Source organism: Drosophila simulans, chromosome 2L, assembly GCF_016746395.2.
Source record: "Drosophila simulans strain w501 chromosome 2L, Prin_Dsim_3.1, whole genome shotgun sequence".
In the NCBI taxonomy this organism is placed as follows: Eukaryota; Metazoa; Arthropoda; class Insecta; order Diptera; family Drosophilidae; genus Drosophila; species Drosophila simulans.
This window is the reverse complement of record NC_052520.2, coordinates 137824-155500: the sequence shown is the minus strand read 5'-3', so window position 1 is coordinate 155500 and position 17677 is coordinate 137824. Positions and strand designations below refer to the sequence as shown.

Here is a 17677-nt window from a genome sequence, read left to right as displayed (position 1 = left end):
CTTTTAAATATAAAACCATTAAAGTTAAGAGCACCACAAATTAATTAATTTGCCGGAAGAAATTGCCCTATTATTTATATAAATGGTAGTGGCGAAATTGTTAATGAATTCTTTAAGCTGATATACTGCAAAGTACTTGCGTTTTATCCATTTTTACAATGAATTCTCATGCACTGAACAAAGAAATTTTAAAGCTTAAAAACAATCATTACTCTATATTTTAGTTTTATATTATTTAAATGTATTCCCAAAAAAACCCATCGATGTCATAATATAATTTTTCTTTATCAATTTACGTGCCCAATGAACTATAACGAATGAATTATCCACATATGAAAGTATAGATTTTATATATGCTTGTTTTTAATTTATAGAAAACATTCTCTAATACAAGATACCATACATAATAGGTCCTGGTTTTTATACTAATTGTTGTTTTGAAAATACTTTTATTCCAAAAACGAATGACATTTTGCTGAAGTGTAGTGCTCTTCGTTTCTGACCTCATCTGTTTCAACGACAAATTATGACGAACTGTGTGCAATTATTTCCATCCTAATATACATATACGCTCCAACACAGAAGTGCTTTTCCCATAATGGCCAGCTGCGTTGCCGCCAGATTTGTTTATGTGCATTTTACCCCAGGGTTGCGTCTTATTGACCGTTAACGTCTTGGGGCATTTAGAGCTTTCACATAAATATGGGATACGGGGGTATCAACGTACGCATCGTATTATGCCACCTTAATCCGTAGAAATGATCAATTAATTTATAAAGACTTAAAATTATTTTAAAAATTAACAAATGATAAAATACAATACATAGAACCATGTGCAGCTGCATCACAAAGTTATGTCCCCACAGGCGACGCCGTCTGGGACGCCACCGCTCTTTCGTTTTGAACTTTTGTGCCAGAAACTAAAGACACTTGAGCGACAGATGCCACCATCGCCATACAAACGTTGCCAAAAAGAATCAGCCGCCGGGTACAAAGTACAATTAATGACATTCTGACAAGATGTTGTATAGAGCCTCACGCCGAGATCGCCACTCACTTATATACATACTATGTATGTATGTACATATATAAGTATTTTATAAATACGTCCCCGAACATCTTAATGAATCGGACCGCAGAGCAGCGCCAAAATGCTATTCTAATTGTCTACATATTTTTCATGGCTGGCGCCAAGTTTCTTCATGTGCAGAGTGGTATTATCTTGTAAAACGCTAAAATAAGGTACAACCTTTTTACGCCCTACGTTTGGTTGCTATAATAATTCGATCTTAGCAAAACCCAACGGGTTTTTGGAAGCACATACATATGTTAAGAGCATAAAAGGCAAAGTAAAATTTAAAGTTCATACTGCAGAGTACACATTGCAGAAATGTGTTAATTTAATTATAAGTAACTATTTATATTCAACGCTTTGTACTATTTTTAGTATACATATACGAATGAAACCGTATAAATTAACTGTCTAGCACCTTTCGAGGTGTGGAGTTATTGATTATTTTTAGCGAGCCAGACAGTGTGATACATTTGTTAGGATAAATAGTGTGTACTTGTTTCTATAGACGTTAAATTGTGTACAATAGGGCAAACCGCCCTTTAAAAAGGCTTAATTTCCAAAAGGATAGAAACTTGATGAAGACCATCGATGCGAACTTCTACTTTGCACGATCTCTAACTGTATGTATGTGTGTGCATATATGTATCAGCAACATCCTCGTCAATAATTTGTCCTCTTAATTTTCGTAGAAATTTACATCCAATCGTCAGGGTCGTTTTACCTGCTGCTTTTACTTGGCCCCACTCAATGAACAACTCGAAAAGCACCTGAGGAGCCCAACCGCACGATGCAGTTATTAGTTTAGGCAGGACGAAAACGATCAACAGGCGATGACCGCCAGCACATCATCAGTAGTAGTGGCAGTTGGTCTGCGCCTTACGATGACAAGGTGTATACGGACCACTGACAATACAGACAGCGCCGAGAATAAAGATGCAGGTATTCGTGCCGAGTTCATGCGGGAAATATCCAAAAACGGTTTTAATGGAATTTAAAACAAACTAACCAAGATTCTCTAAATAAGTTTTACAACGGTGTTAGCCAGCAAGACATTTAAATTGAGCACAAAAACAAATATTACGATTTAGGATGCTCATGGTTATTCGGACGCATATACAGAGGAACAGATGCTTCGGCACGCAAATGAAGAATTCAAACCAGTTACTTCGGAGTGGTCAAGTAGAAGTGGCGAATACGCCAACATTGGCAAATGAGTGACCAATAGCCCGTGTCCATCGCACTGTATCGCATGCCATGTGTAAGCATGGGCGTTGTGATAGGGAGCTATAAGCGCGAGCGTGCCTCCTCCTGGTCAAATGCTTCTGGCTACGCTCATGCGTGTCAACGTCAAGGCGCGACCACGGCATGCATCTGGTCGGTCGGTCAGAAACCATACACCACCGTTGGCAATGGACCTGTGCCGTTGGCTGCTATACTTATTTACATTACGTTTATGACACTGCAATCGCACAGCCGAGGCCACGGCAACCAGCTGTGCGTCTGGCGCCAGCCAAAAATTAACCAAATCGTCTTCTGTCTGCTCCTTTGTGTGTTGACTGCAACTATGAAGTTTTCTATATGACAAAAGACAAGTGAACAAAACAGTTTTATGACAAGGATATTTAACAATACCCACTTGCAAATGGGCAACAGCAGTTAGTGCGTGCAAGGGCCAAATCGAAAACAGGTACCGCCAACCCGTAAAATGTCAAAATGTTGCCTTGCATGTGCATCGGATTAGTCAATTTAAAAAAAGTTTAAATTGCAAATGCCTGGCAATCATACATATATGCCCAGCTCATCATATTTCGTTTTAAGTATTCAACACGGTCAAAACGCGATACTTTAATATATCCGCTCAGCATGAGTGATATAGACGACAAATTCAAGAGTGGTAAGAGTGCTAACAAACTCAAAGCGCATGCACAAGCGGGTATAAATAGACACTTTTGAGGTGCATGACATACCCACATGCTAAGACATTCTATTAAGTAACCCATTCCACTGCCTTGTTTCGGGACTGCTGCCCATTGGAAATTTATGCTCAAAGCGATCCCGACTTTCATATTAACAATTTTCTGCTGCTGCCGTATCGAGGTCCATATTAACAATTTTGTGATGTTGCCTTGCCTTATTGCCTCTGTGTGAATTCTCCTGCACAGTATTCGTATTTTTGGGGCTTGAGGCAAACGGTGGCAATCATTGCAGATACGGTCAACGAGAAGGCCAATGCTTTTGCTTACATTTTTGCAGATGAGCTTGCGGGTGTTTTACGTACAAGAAGCGTGGGAATTGCTGTGGAGATGTCTGGACTCATTAATATTCTTGTTCTTATATCTTCTTTCTTGCGTGCAAGGTCCTTGCATTCCCTGCTTTGTCTGAGTTGTGTCTGGCAGCCAGTCCTGATTCTTTAGATTTTGACATTAATAACGTACTTCTTAGCGTCTAATTTTATATCGTGGGTATGATTTCTGGCACGCATGTTATTGATGATGCTGTATAGTTTCGCTTGCGGCTGTCACGTTTTAAAATAATAAGTGGCACTCTTCGAAATCTCAGCTTTTTATATTGCACTGGACATAGTTACAATACTCTTTAAGACAGATGTCATCACTTACAAACATGTTCAAAACATATTCCCACGCAAATTAAAAGACATCTTGTCGCCATTCACATCACTGTGTGCAAGTTTCACACATCTTGAATTTAAGGATTTGTCTGTTTTTCCTATCCTTCTGGTCAGCATATGTGCCATTAGCCGCCGACGGCGCCGTTTCAATGAAAAACTGCAAACTGGGTGACGCCGGCAAAGGTCACAAGGTCCAGAAAATAAAGCATGAGCGCAGCTAAAGAACGCCTCTTCTCACCGAAAACACATGTGTTGGCACTTACGGCCAGGAGAGATTTCCATGTGTTGCAAATTCGGATCTGAACTTCTTTCCGTAAATATGTGTTTTCATTTTATTTAACTAGGCTCCTGTTGGAAATCCTTTCACCAAACGCTTTTCAGAATATTTTAGGTCTATTATTTGATTGAGGTTTGATCAGATTCTCTATCTGAGACAGTCGGTCCATGTCCTACATGTCATACATATGTAGATATATGTATAATTATACCAAATCATGATGAAATTTGTCTCTCGCACGTTCCCTATCTCAGTTTCTGAGGTATCTGAAGGAAATCGGCTAAAGCGTTCTCCTTGTTAAATCATTATTACGCTCACTAACGGGTCATCGAGTGTATCGGTAGAAGTGAGTTACGCAAATTCCATAACCACGTGCCAAGGCCAGTTTGTTCTACTACTAAACGTAACAAGAAGGAACGTGACGTCTCATGGAGGGACATGTGCTTATTACGGCAACGTTATGTTTACTATATGGAAGGAATCTGTATTGACACGATATCACTTTCAACTTCTTTTTGATAGTGATTTTGATCGAGTACAAATAGTATTGATTTTGCTAAATGGCAAATAGATTATAGACAAGATTATTTGATTTCGATGAGCTTCTCAAAAGCTGGAATACCCAACGAATATTACATTAGGTTCCGCAGAAGGTAGGCATTAAGCGTGAATATTCTCAGAAGTCATCACTACCTGACTTCCCTGAGTTTTTCAATCTCCCAGGCGTTTGGTCAAACTATTGGCAAGGACCAGATATTAGTCCAAGCAGACTGGAAGCAATTAGTGATTGAGACATTCCATTATCCTGCTCTTATAGCTCCATGCCGAGAATGACAGGTAGAAATGCCTACATGTGCATGTGCGTATGTACAAATACATATGCGTTTTCAGGTATGGTATCCATATTTTAATTAAATATATATTGCCCTTATTATTTCGGTTAGTTGTCTTTCAGAAGCCAAATCAGTGTAACTCGATTTATGCATGTTCGTCAACACCATGTTCTCCGCAAAGTACTTTTTCTGAATTGATTTTTGCTGAAGAGCACGTATGTAGAAGCCAAACTGAATTGGTGTACTAAGAGCCGGTCCTCATACAGAAGCGAAATCAGTAACCGCAACTTTTCCTAATTTATAAAAAAAATCTTCGCAAATGATTCCGAAGTAATTCTAGCTGGGGAGTAAGGAAAAAATGGTTTATTTTTAAAGGGACAGATCAAATTTCGCCGACACGTACACGAACCATTTTTGGAAGTCCAGCATTCTTATCCTTGAACTTCCAGCTTGACAAAGGCTTGATCGCGACCTAAACGGCGGTAGCGGAGGACTGCTCAGGTTGCTACACTGGAGATTGTGAAGTCTGGGGTCTGTCCAATCGAAGAAAACAGGTTAGGCCGCAGCCCAATCGCATACTTTAAAAGCAGAACAAGTCTCTAAAAAAACGAAAGTCATCATTCAAAAAGCATTTCGCGCGACAGACTCAAACTCGTGCCCAGTGTACATCTGCTAAGGATATCGGACAAAAAGACGAAAAGAACCCTAATGATATTAGGGAACTGGCTCTTGTATTCATTCCAGCGGCAAGTTTTTTGTTGTGCGGCGTTCGAAAGAATGATCAGCAAATTTAAACTTTTTCCTAGAACTGATCTTTTTTTTACCCAAAACGTAAGGAGGTATTCATCCTGACTCAAATAAATTTCCAAATACAAACATATATATACATATAAATGAAACCATGAAAATCTAACTTACACAATTACTTTGAGTTCTGATTAAAAAAAAAATAAACTATCTAAGAAACCGAGCCATTTTTTGACTAAAAATCGAACAGCAACTAAAATTACATTTTGACATTATTAAGACCGTTGCTTATACTTTTTCGCCAGTGCCATCCGCAGATGAAATACATACTAATACATATTTATGTACATACGTATACGTATATGTATGCAGCAGCAATGTTGCAAGAAGAAAAAAAGAAGAAAAACCAAAAAGTCAAAAGACCTTCTGTCGTTGAAACTAAGAAAGGCCGCAGAATAGTAAGTAATAATTCCAATCATTAAGTTTAATACAAATTTGTTCTATTCCCAAATTTCAAGCGAGCGAATATTTTCATTCATAAAACTAATAATGCGGTAGTCAAACATGTTCGACAGCGAACCGATCCAACAAATTGCTGTTCGTACCACAGTGTTGGCAACTCTTGCTGAAATATTTCTGCTGCCATAGTTTCTGAAGCCTAGCTAACTTAGCTGTTCAAAATGTTGCCTTAAACTGTTTATATTTCTTGTAGGGACAAATTCCAATTTTATTTCTTATTAAGAATATAATTTAATTATTTTTGAAATATATCTTGTGGCTAAGGGAGCAATTTTTTTCAAGTCATACACACATTAGGACAACGGACGCTAAAAAAAAACTGAATGGTCAACACTGATAACCAAACGCAGTTCGACCGCGTGCTGCTTTTAGCATGAAGCCGGTCCCTGGCGCAGGCCATTTCAATCCGCAAGATATTTTCAATCCGTCAGATACTTTCGTTGTGAACGGTCGTGCTCCGGTTAGAAGATTTTACGAGAGATCGTGAAAAAAAAAGTTCTAATAAGTTGAAGATAGTGCCAAAGCTCACATACGGCTTTACCAAACCACAAATAAATAAAGTGCCTTTAACCAATACGTGACATTTCAATAGGTTTCTGTTGATATAAAGACCGTAATTGTGAATAAATAAAATATAAACCCACGAAACTATTCAATACCGATTTTGGATACGCGCTACTTTTAAAGATCTTGAATGTCCTTTGCGGCTATGGCGAATACCAACACAGAAAAACTTTACATGCAACTAAGCGCATCGGAATTATCAGCAATTATTATGAAAGGTGGGTTAAATGCACGCGCAAAAGACAATGCACCTGTTGCCTGCGAACTGTGCTGCACCTGCAAATACTTACATAAATATCCACACCTACATACATAGTTATTTTATGTCTTCCAGTCGGATGATTATAATCATTTCCCGCAAAATAAGTTTCGACAATAATTTGTCAAATAGTGCTATATTCACTTTTGTAATCGAAACCCAAAAAGGACAAGTACTAATATCAGGCAAGGAGGCTATGGGCCAAGGCTATGCAATAGACACTGAAGATAATTGACGGCCAAAATTGTTAATTGGGGGTGCTGCCGTGTGCACCCAGAAAGCCTCCACCAACTAACACGTTGCAGCAGAATCATATTAGCAGCAGACTTTTGAGGATGCCAATTAAGATGCAGACAGATACGTAAATAACGCCAACTATGTGTCGCCAGCGTACTCCAACTTTCGTTTTGTGTTGCATATGTCGGCCAAGCACTTTGCCCGCAATGGCGAATTTGGGACGACGATGTCGCCAGACATATTGGCAATTTGTCTGTTTGTGAAGCTGGAGCGACAGTTGGACTCGGCAATGTGTGTCCCTTTTCACCACCGCCTGCTGATTGTTATAATGTTCGAGGACAGACGTTAACTCCTTCCATATTGTTCGTACTGCTTACGTCAGCATTTCATAAAATCGATTTTATTTTTCGTTTCTATGATCATTTATTTAAAATGTTAGTCTTAATCAGAACCGTTTCGAAATGATTAGTTTAGATGGCCATTGGTTTGGATAGAATTAAGTGTCTCCTAATTTAAATTAATTACGATGAAATGATAAAAATTCTACTTATATTATTTTACTTCAAAACGCAATGTAGTAACAGGAAAGCCGAATATAATGGCTTCGTTTTATAGCCAACTTAAAAAGGTCCTTACCAAGTGTGTCAAAGTACTGCATGATCTGGATGAGTTCTTACGATTCATTCATAAAAGTGATGCGTCATTTTACTACAATATATTTCATATAGTCGCTATAACATATTTACATTTATGTACGTATGAGTATATGCACTTGTTGTGATAAGACGAGGCTTCCCACACAGGGAACGCTTCCCAGTGGACCGACCGCCAGCCAAAAGCCGCCTATGATGATAACCTTTCGTTGACTTATGGCGTGAATATGGGATTTTCTTATGCCTCTGACAGTTAATGTCTGCCGTTTTTAAGTAGGTTTTAGCTGATTTTCGCAGGAGGGCATTCATTCTTGGAAGAAAAGGCAAATAACGGGAAAACCGTTGCTTTTTTCAGAGCAAAACTTGCTATTTTGTACTTGGCACCTAAAGACGAATCAGATCCACAAAAATTAAACTAATTTGGGCGTACAAAAAGCATCTTAAAATATTTTTATTATAAACAATCAAGAATAATACCTTCTTCCGTGTATACCGAAAATAAAAATATGCACAGATGTAGTTGCTTTAGTCATTAGATGTGCCTTTAAGTGTCTGATACGGACAACTAAAATATAAATTGGTAGAAATTTTAATTTTTAAAAACTTTGCAAGCTTTAAAAATGTTTCCGTTTTACACAGGTGTTTTGAACGAGACGACGTCTGCGAGGACGGTGGCTTAAAAGTAAACATTTGTCTAAATATAAATTAAAGTGCGGTATATAAACCACGCAACCCATGGGATGGAGGTAGGGCTATAAAACTGATGTTGTTTGTACAGCCTGATTTCGTGGCCGCAATGTCAGTCAGTTGCTTTGAATTTCGTTTCGTTGTTTATCTGCCTAAAATTAGAAAAGATAGCAGAATATTGTGCTTATAAATAGTTGAATAAACATGCAAAAAGCTTACCTTCCGTAAATGTGTGTTATTTAAATGCCCGTACCGGTTCAAACAAACAGGGAATAAATTTACTTATTCCATTTACAATAAAGGTGCCAACCTAGCTTCAGTAATTTATTTAAATTTAATAACAAATAATTATTGTATGTATGATTGCTGATAACACAATAATTGATTACAAGAAACTAGCTGTTGGAGACAAAAGCAAAAAATAAAAAAGTTTTTTTTGGTTGAAATATCGGAATACCATTGAATATCCTGGCAGATTCTATACCTTTATACTTTGTTGGCACACCTCAAGTTGCAATCGCAAACAAATTCGATCCATGTGTGTATGCTCGTTTATGTGCATTGTGATTTTTTTTAAATTGCTAACCGGGTTGTTGGCTTCTGATGCAGTGGCTGCCTGCTGCTGAACTTGAACTGGCTTTATTCGCCAGACTTGAAATAAATTACTTTTAACAAGTAAGCTGCGTTTCGGCACTTCAATACTTGTGGAGGTCAGTGGTAAATTGAGGAAACCTGTTTTGTTTTCGTGATCAATGCATAATTTCACTTTAGATTATGGTCTTTCTTCTCATGTAATCTCCGATTTAAATGAATTAAATAGATTTCATAGGGTAGAAGAACAGTTAGTGTGATTATTATGGAGAAGAAAATACGTATATACGTCAAAACTACGTCATCCAATTAGTTGCGATCAGCTGGTAATAAAAAATAATAACTAAAGATTTGGGATTTATTGAATTTTGAAAAGTCGAAGGGGTGTCACACAAAGGCAGTCGCAGCCCTATTCGGCCGGCTAGTCTGTTCCGCGAAAACGGGGGTTTTTTTAATTTACGAATACGAAATGCCAAACATTAGTAACCGGTTCGGCGTAATACGTCACAGATAGAAGACAACTAACTCTTTAATTTTTTGTTATTTTTAGATTCACCCAATTCCAATGACCGTGATGCGGGTTTTTGTTCCGCCAGTTCCGAAAGCGAAGGCGGAGACGACTTGGTCGTCGAGCACGCGCGCAGTGGCAGTCCCGACATCAGACCAAAAGGAACAGACTCAGCGGACTCCAAGCCAATAGCCCTTGTCCGCAACAAACGCAAGAGCTCGGAACCTTTCAAAGTCGTAGGTTTGACGACTCCCAAGTCTAAGCCCATGCCTGATCCTCCGTCCAGTGCGAGTATGAATGCAACTGGTCCGCTAAAGAAGCGCATACGATACACATCTTCCGCCGATTCGGCAGTTGTCCTAACACCACCAGCCATAGACTCTCCACCGCCCAACAGTTGCATACCCTCCGCGTTGCGCATGCAGCATGAAATAATGCCTAATCCGGCACATATATATGTTCGCCATCCGGGAGTTACGACTCTTCACAGATCGCCTGCTGCACACCCAGAACAGCTGGAACCACTCGCATTAGTAACCACCAAAAAGCAATGTGTCGACAACGCGGGGCCTAAAATAGAGGCCTTTTCCACATTGCTAATTGGAAAACAGCCATCCGCCAAAAAAACGTTGAAGGAAAGGACGCAAAAAGAATCAACATCATCTTCATTTTTAGACGCTAGTCTTAGCGATGAGGATCTGAGCAAGACGGGATTGGCATCAGTTTCGCGACCTCATCAACATCAACGCAATTACAAGAATATGACTAGGGAGCGCCGCATTGAGGCAAACGCACGTGAACGGACCCGTGTACACACCATATCAGCCGCCTACGAAACGCTCCGCCAAGCTGTTCCAGCCTATGCCAGCACTCAAAAACTTTCCAAACTCTCCGTTCTACGGGTGGCGTGTTCCTATATACTAACCTTAAGCAGAATGGCTGGCGAGGATTACAGCGCCGATCAATCCGTACCGTCCATTGCCACGTGCTTAGAAGCTGTAACATCAACCATCCAAACGGAGGGAAAAGTGAAACGAAAGAAAGACGAGTAATCTGTCCAGTTTAGTGGATAACTTACTTTTTTAGACTTTAAATGCGACTGATTTCTGCTATTTTTTAAATATTTGTGCTTGAGCTTAGGTTAATCTGCATACAGCATTCCTATCCTTAGCTTTGAGTCTTGGCCAGCAGTGGCCCAATAGCTTTAAAAGTTTTCAAGGCTTTGTTAGATATACAGACTTCATGTGTTTTAAGAAGAATTTTTAAGTGTGCCTGCATACAATTTGTATTTTATATTGACATTGTTATGAATAAATACTAGCGATGTGATCATAATTTAATCTCTACCTACTGAAACATGTTAGTCAGTACAAAAAGTCAACGCCATCTATGTACGCGTGTATAAAAAGACAATAATCGGAATCCTTAACACCTATGTAAATGACAATAATGTAAACCATATATTTAACTAAAAATTTTTCAGTTTCTTGTTTCAAACAGGATTTTTATATTAATTTACATATTTTTAAAAGAAGCTTTGCCAAAATGTTGTAATTTCACCATCAACTTTAGTTAACTTAGGACTGAATATGAAAATGTATATTTTTTTACATGTACCTCTATAATAAGATCAATTCTTCTTTTACGAATTGCATACAACAGAAAAAATCAGTAGTAATTAAAAATCCGTAGTTACAAAATTAAATAAAGAATATAACAAATTTCAGTTTGTGTAAAATACTGTAGATGTTTCCTCTCCAATTGTAATCTCATTGTTTTGTATACATTGACATAAGTGTACGTGCCATAGAATCAGGAAATACACAAAACTGACCATAAAGAGAATGTATTTTTATATAGAGTTGGGATTTCAGGTGGTCGCGAGAGACAGTTGTTTTTGGGGTTGCAGTTAAAATATTAGTCATCTGGGTGCAAGCGCACTAAAGGAAACCATATAGAAATGACGGCGTTAAGGGTTATTTTATGTCTGTACGTTAAACAATCTTATCGTTTGCAACAAGCTATTTCGTGATATTAAAAACTCAACAGGTGCGCAAAGAACGGCAGGCTATCGATTTAAGTACACCTGAACGCATCCACGTTATCATAACGAGTTTTGGCACAACTTAGTCCCCTTATCAGGTTCGGAAATATATTTGTCAGCTTATCTAGCAGGCACAAAGTTTACCAATATCACAGTAAGTTGACAGTGCATTAGAACTTATGACGTACTCTGAAAGAGCTCAGCACTGTTAACTATGCATATAATTAACAAAGAACCTGCATCTAGTTGACCCAGTGCAATATCCAGAACAAATTACATCAGCTTAGAATCCTATAGAAAACAGGTTAATTACAGCAATTTCCGATCAGTACATATATAATGACTTAAGCATAGGCGTTATTCAACAAAAAGCAGGTGGGAGCTAGACCTGCGATTTACACATCTATTTGAAAGTACCTCCACTTTCCTAATAAAATATTAATAAAACATAATTTAAGATAATTTCCACATTAATTACACACACAAAATAGAGATTGCTAGGCTTGTGGTATCCGTAATTTGTTAAGAAAATAGCAAGAACGTTACTGTGTAATATGTATAATTTTTTAATGAATTTGGGGAAATTTGCGAAGACCCTGCATAAATTAATATTAACTTTTCTTGCGTTAACATCGAATTTAAAGACAATCCCAGCCATATTCTGTGTTTTAAAATTTGTATTCTCTTCGAAACCAATAATATTAAAAATATCAAAAATGAACATCTGCTCATATAAAAATAACTTCTAGTAGCAAAGCTACAAATTAGCATTTGTGTAAATAAGTTAAAAAATATAAACTATGGTAAACCGGTGCATCACATGTCGTGACGAGATGTTATTTAAGTCGGAGCAAACTGAAAAATTGTTGCGCAAATATTGACTTTAAAGTCGTCTAAAAATACCACATACAATTGTAGTTGCAGCTTTAAGTTATAGCAGACGACAAATATTGTCGCACCTGTCACAGGTGTGGCAACGTCTATTTCGGGGCAGTTGCCAGTTGCGCGTGTGCCTCACAAGGTGTTGGTGCGAGGGTGAGCCAATAAACTAAGTACCGTCTTGGCATCACATGCCGAGCTAGCTAGCGTGATCTTCTCATTAAATATGCGTACAAATTAGCACGATCAATGCTGCTTGGACTACATTGATAATTAACCGTTATAGACGAGGGCTAAAAATAGATGCTAAATATCTCCGTTTTAGGATTTCCTCCAGCAAAGCCATTTTAATGTTGTTCTTTAGCCCTTTGGTAACACATTTTGCAATATGCATTTTTTTTTTAATACTGCGCTTTTCACAATTGTTGTGCATCATAGAACCGTCCACAGAAGTATGAAATCATTGATTTGATACACATCAATAGATATTTTTATGCAGCTGGCGGCAGGCAAAATTCTATTCGCTATGTAAGGAGGTAAGGTTGAGAAAAACTTGGTAGGGAATTGTGTATGTGTACGTCAAGACCCACACGCACACTATTAGTTGGCGCCTAGATTGCAAGGCGCTATTGACAATTTTAAAATAAAACCAGACGACGACTTGTGGGCTCGTGACAGTCCAATAGCTGACCTAGCAATAGTGAAGGAAAAGGAAAGATAGCTATTAGGCGACGAGTGTGACAGTCACTCTTTATTGCATGCCAAATGGATGTCTAGCAAATGTCGCGTAAAATATTTAGAAGAAACCTTTCCATTTGACTCATATGCACACTTTTAGTCTGAACGAATACATCTATTCTGAAGCCGCCTTGATTCTGAAGCACGAAGTAATTTCCTTATTACCTTATTACCTTAATAATTAAAGATTAAGTTAACCATAGATGCGTAAACAACTGATGCAATATTGAAAACAAATTACAACATTATGTAGTTCCTTTTTTATTTTATAACACTCCTAAGACCGAGCTACACGTCAAATGACTCATCCCCCGCTAACATATTTACGCATTTACATATTTCAACTGGAACCATCTGTGTCCACTTCCATTTCATTGCAATTGCCAAATCCATACCATCCCAGTAATCCAAGACATGGACATGCGCAATGAAATGGCGCCAATAAGTCCATACTTCTACGCCATATGCCCTTCTGGACCAACTCAGAATGCCACTCGCACTTGCCTGGCTGGCCCCAGCAAATATGGCACCTTGAAAGACGAATCTTTGTGTGCTTTTCGAAATAGACACAACCTGGCGCAGGACATTTACATATGTGATATTTATATGTACGAGATTTATGAACTATAGCGTATATATAGCATAGCATATATATGTGTATATCGCGACTATATATGTACATATATAACATATACGTTAAAAGAAATCATAGTTGCTGACTATCTGAAGACAATCAAATCTCTTAAATGGTTGCCCTTCAAGGCGTTATTGACGGCTTTTATAAAACTGAAAGTAGCAGGAGCACACGTTGACGCCGCCGGCTTCTAGTGTATGGCATCGGAACAGCAAAACCGAAAATGGATGCGAAAGAACGATGTATCCAACTACTATATGAAAATATGCAATCTAACGAGTGTAAGATTGATCTCGGGCGATATTCTGGGAATTCGAGAGCCGGTGCTCCAGTCTGATCACTGGTCCCTTACTTGGAGGTGCACACACTTAAACATGCCGGTATATATCCAGCGATGATATAAAGGGGAAACGATCGGTCTAACCTCGTTTTGAGAAAATACCCTGCATCTACTTAATTCATGGAGCACCGAACAAGAAGAATGAAAATAAGTATAAGAGGTTAAACGACCTGAAATAAGAAAAAAAACATTTGTATAGCTAATATATGGAAATATGTAAGTAATGTTAAAAACGCTTGTTTAGTCCTTTCAAATACAGTGTTCACATAAAATACCAACTATGTTTGTTTTGGCTTGTAATTGGTTTAACAGAGCGAATTCGAATTGATACGTCCGATCAGTAAGTGCGAATCCTTTGATTATTACATGCCCAATATAATAAAAACAATGGAGAGCAACCCGAGCAAAAAATGCGTCGGAGAGCCATATAAAAATCCGCAGAGCAATTTTTCGATAACTTTGTTTTTGGCTTGCAATTCGGCATGAAAGGCACCAGGCGCAAGAACTCGGTTTCGCTGGATGCTTACGACGAATGAGAAACGGGTTGCATTCCGTTGACCATTTCAAACAATTGGCAGTGGCAGCTGCTGTGGCAAACCTTTGGGCACAGGAACACTAAGGGGACTAAGGAGGAACAGAGGACAAAACCTCAATTGAGGTTTAATTTAGAATGTACCAGAGCTACCGCACTGCGGAGCCATTGATTGCACAGTGTTCTGTGTGACATGAGAACACATTCAGAATATTGATAAGCCTACTCATTTTGCGTCTGGCTGGCTAATCGGTAAGTCCAATGAGGACAACGTCATGTTGTAAATTGGTGCGAATGCATTTGTTACCATTTACTTTTCAGTTCAGTATTGCCGTCTTGCCCAAATTTGTGATATTTGATTGATCTGGTTTGGCCAGAAATTTTTCAATTTAACCAAAAATTTTAAACCATGGGCGTATTCCATGACTATAGCCAGGGAGAAAAATGGTTGCATCAAAAAAAAAAGAGAATCAGTCCAAACAACTGCGCAAATGCCTCAAACCTAAAAATATATTGTTGCATTTTCTGATTTTTTTTTTTATTTTTGAGTTATAAAATGAACATAACCGATTAAATAAGTGGCAAAAGTAGCCAATATAGCACACAGCAGGAGCATAGCCGAATGGTATTTTGATTAATTTCAACTAAGGTTGGTTGTGACCATAAAGCATTATAGAGGGCATTAAAAACTTTTGAAACAAAGTTTTGCTATGCAGCAAACTAACTACGCATATTCCTTATTAGATTGAAACGATTGTTATATCTGCTACATACATTATAAAGATCCTAATATTCACTTATTCATTATCCATAGAATAATTTTCATAATAATTACGTTAAATTTACGTAAATCCTAGAATGATTTCAAAAATTACAATACAAAGTAAAATTTGGACCCATTGACAATGTGCCCTTGTCGTTTAAACATCAGTATTCTACATCATTAGCAAAATGGTCCAAAGCATGCTTGACACGAACAGACTTGAATCATAAATAATATTTTTTAGTTTGCAGACGCTTTTCTACTGCCTTGGCCGAGCCTTGGGAAATATGTGCAGGCTGGACGTTTTCGGCTTGGCTCTTTTGCTGCTGCTTTTTGCTGGCCGTGAAAAAACAATGTCAACTGTCTTCAGAAACACATGTAGACATAAACGTCAATTCAGGACAGCCTTCCCTCTGCAGTGGCGACTCGAGCAGCTCGGCCATACTGCGTCCTTAATCGATTATCATTTTTAATAATCATTTTCCGATGCCCTTAAGGCGGCCTCAGCTGGCGGACTCGCTGAAAGAAGCTGAGTCTGCTTTTGCTATCCGACCCGGTTATGGGCAGACAACCGCTTGACGTCTAGAGCGCATTGACATTTATGAGCGGAGCTCTGCGGATCCCTAGGATCAGGGCGCATAAATATTTTAATTGCAAAGTTCTTATAAGATCCGTATATGTGTGGTGCAGGCGCAATCAAAGTTATTTGGACGTCATTGATTTATTAATTCATGTAATACGTTTTTCGGCATGATTGAATTATATTTGAAGTTGGGGGATTTCGGATCTCTTCCAGGCACTTATAGCTCGTTCCATAGCAGATCGAACTTTAATAAATTGAAACTGTGAGTCGAAATATTAATTTGTCAAGTTTAATATCATTACCTTTTGGTTTTTTGTAAGTAGTGTTGCCTTCAATGACTACTTCCCAAAGCTTGATATCTCCACGAATATTCACAATGTCGACGCACTCTGGCCTCATTTGATACTTAAAATGAAACAAGGACCTGTTGTTTACAAACAATTCGTAATAGCTGTCTCTGCAAGCAATTACTATGACAAACGCACCTCCTGGCCTTAGACTTGTATTTAAGCGAGACACTGTGCCGTTCACCCAATCGCCGTTTAAATAGGCACGTCGTGTAATAATAGCCGTGCCGATTTTGTCATGTCTACTACGCAAGAAACATGGACTGAAATAGAATGACACTGTGGGTTGCGGCCAAATTTCCTGTCCTTTCTGAAACGCTATACTGAATCTTTGGGGCATCAATCGGACACGACCTTCGATTCGAAGTGAACTTCCTTCAATGAGGAAGTTTTCTTCCAACAGCTTTCCATAGTAAGGAAGAGGGAGGCTCGGCTGGTAGAGGAACTTTTTAGATGACATCTTTGCCAGAGAAGATAAGACCATCCATTCAGTTTCCACATTCTCTCCATCTCGGGGAAGTTTGGTTGAATGTGGAATGGTTCGAGGCAATGAGTGTGTTAGGCGTATAGGATACTCGGAAACATAGTATGTATCGATAACGATGTCGGAAACATCTCCGAGTACATCCACAGCTTCCAACCAGCGATAAGGCATACGGTGAATATATTTCGCAAAATGATAGCCGTTGACAGAAATAAAGAAGCACTCCTCAGTAAGCAATATTTGCATCCAAAAAGACTTTCCCCGGTTCAGCTGGAAGGTTAAATATGATGAATTTTCCTCGGGTCCCCATTTTCCCTTAAGACGAGAATTGCGCGTTATATAATTTTGAGGAAGTCGTGATCCTATTTGCAGTAGTACATCGCACTCCTCGCATATTTCACTTCCCTGCTTGGTGAGAAAATCAATAACAAAATGCTCACATGCCATAAGGATCATGCCGTGGAAGACGAAACACAGTCCTGGCCTTGGACATTGGATCACTTTAAAATGTTTGCGTCGATGGGCTTCTGAGCGCTTTTCATAGAACAACGACATCGCGTCCATAACTCGCCTTAGAGCTACAGTGCACGCTCCAGGATACACGCTCATACACTTGCTCTCCATTTTATACGGCAGTAGTAGGGATGTTGTTGTTGTCAATATTGTTGTTTTACAAGGGAGATTAAAGTATAATATTTGAATAAATACCCAGAGTTTGACATTAAAAAAGAAAACTACATTACCAGAAATGTTG

At 38.6% G+C, this 17677-nt stretch overlaps 2 protein-coding genes across 7 annotated transcripts; one reads left to right on the top strand and one right to left on the bottom strand.

Moving 5' to 3' along the window:
• Nucleotides 1-6725: 6725 nt before the first annotated feature.
• On the top strand, nt 6726-11415 carry LOC6730399. The gene is made up of 2 exons (XM_002077544.4): nt 6726-6862; nt 9622-11415. Exons 1-2 carry the CDS (start codon nt 6775-6777, stop codon nt 10629-10631), a joined length of 1098 nt encoding a protein of 365 aa, XP_002077580.1. The 5' UTR covers nt 6726-6774; the 3' UTR covers nt 10632-11415.
• LOC27207508 (galectin-9) lies at nt 8221-17602 on the bottom strand. 6 transcript variants are annotated; one of them, XR_006541499.1, is made up of 4 exons: nt 16395-17602; nt 8965-16336; nt 8700-8879; nt 8221-8632 (listed from the first exon to the last, which is right to left on the bottom strand). XR_006541499.1 is itself a non-coding variant. In XM_016183189.2 (2 exons), exons 1-2 carry the CDS (start codon nt 17545-17547, stop codon nt 16269-16271), a joined length of 1221 nt encoding a protein of 406 aa, XP_016022864.1. In that variant the 5' UTR covers nt 17548-17602; the 3' UTR covers nt 8221-16268. The 6 variants fall into 6 exon arrangements, 2 of the variants coding, with proteins under 2 accessions (XP_016022864.1, XP_044778270.1); XR_006541500.1 differs by having other exon boundaries at nt 8700-9212; nt 13414-16336; XR_006541501.1 differs by having other exon boundaries at nt 8700-16336; nt 16395-16516; nt 16578-17602.
• Between the last annotated feature and the right edge of the window lie 75 nt (nt 17603-17677).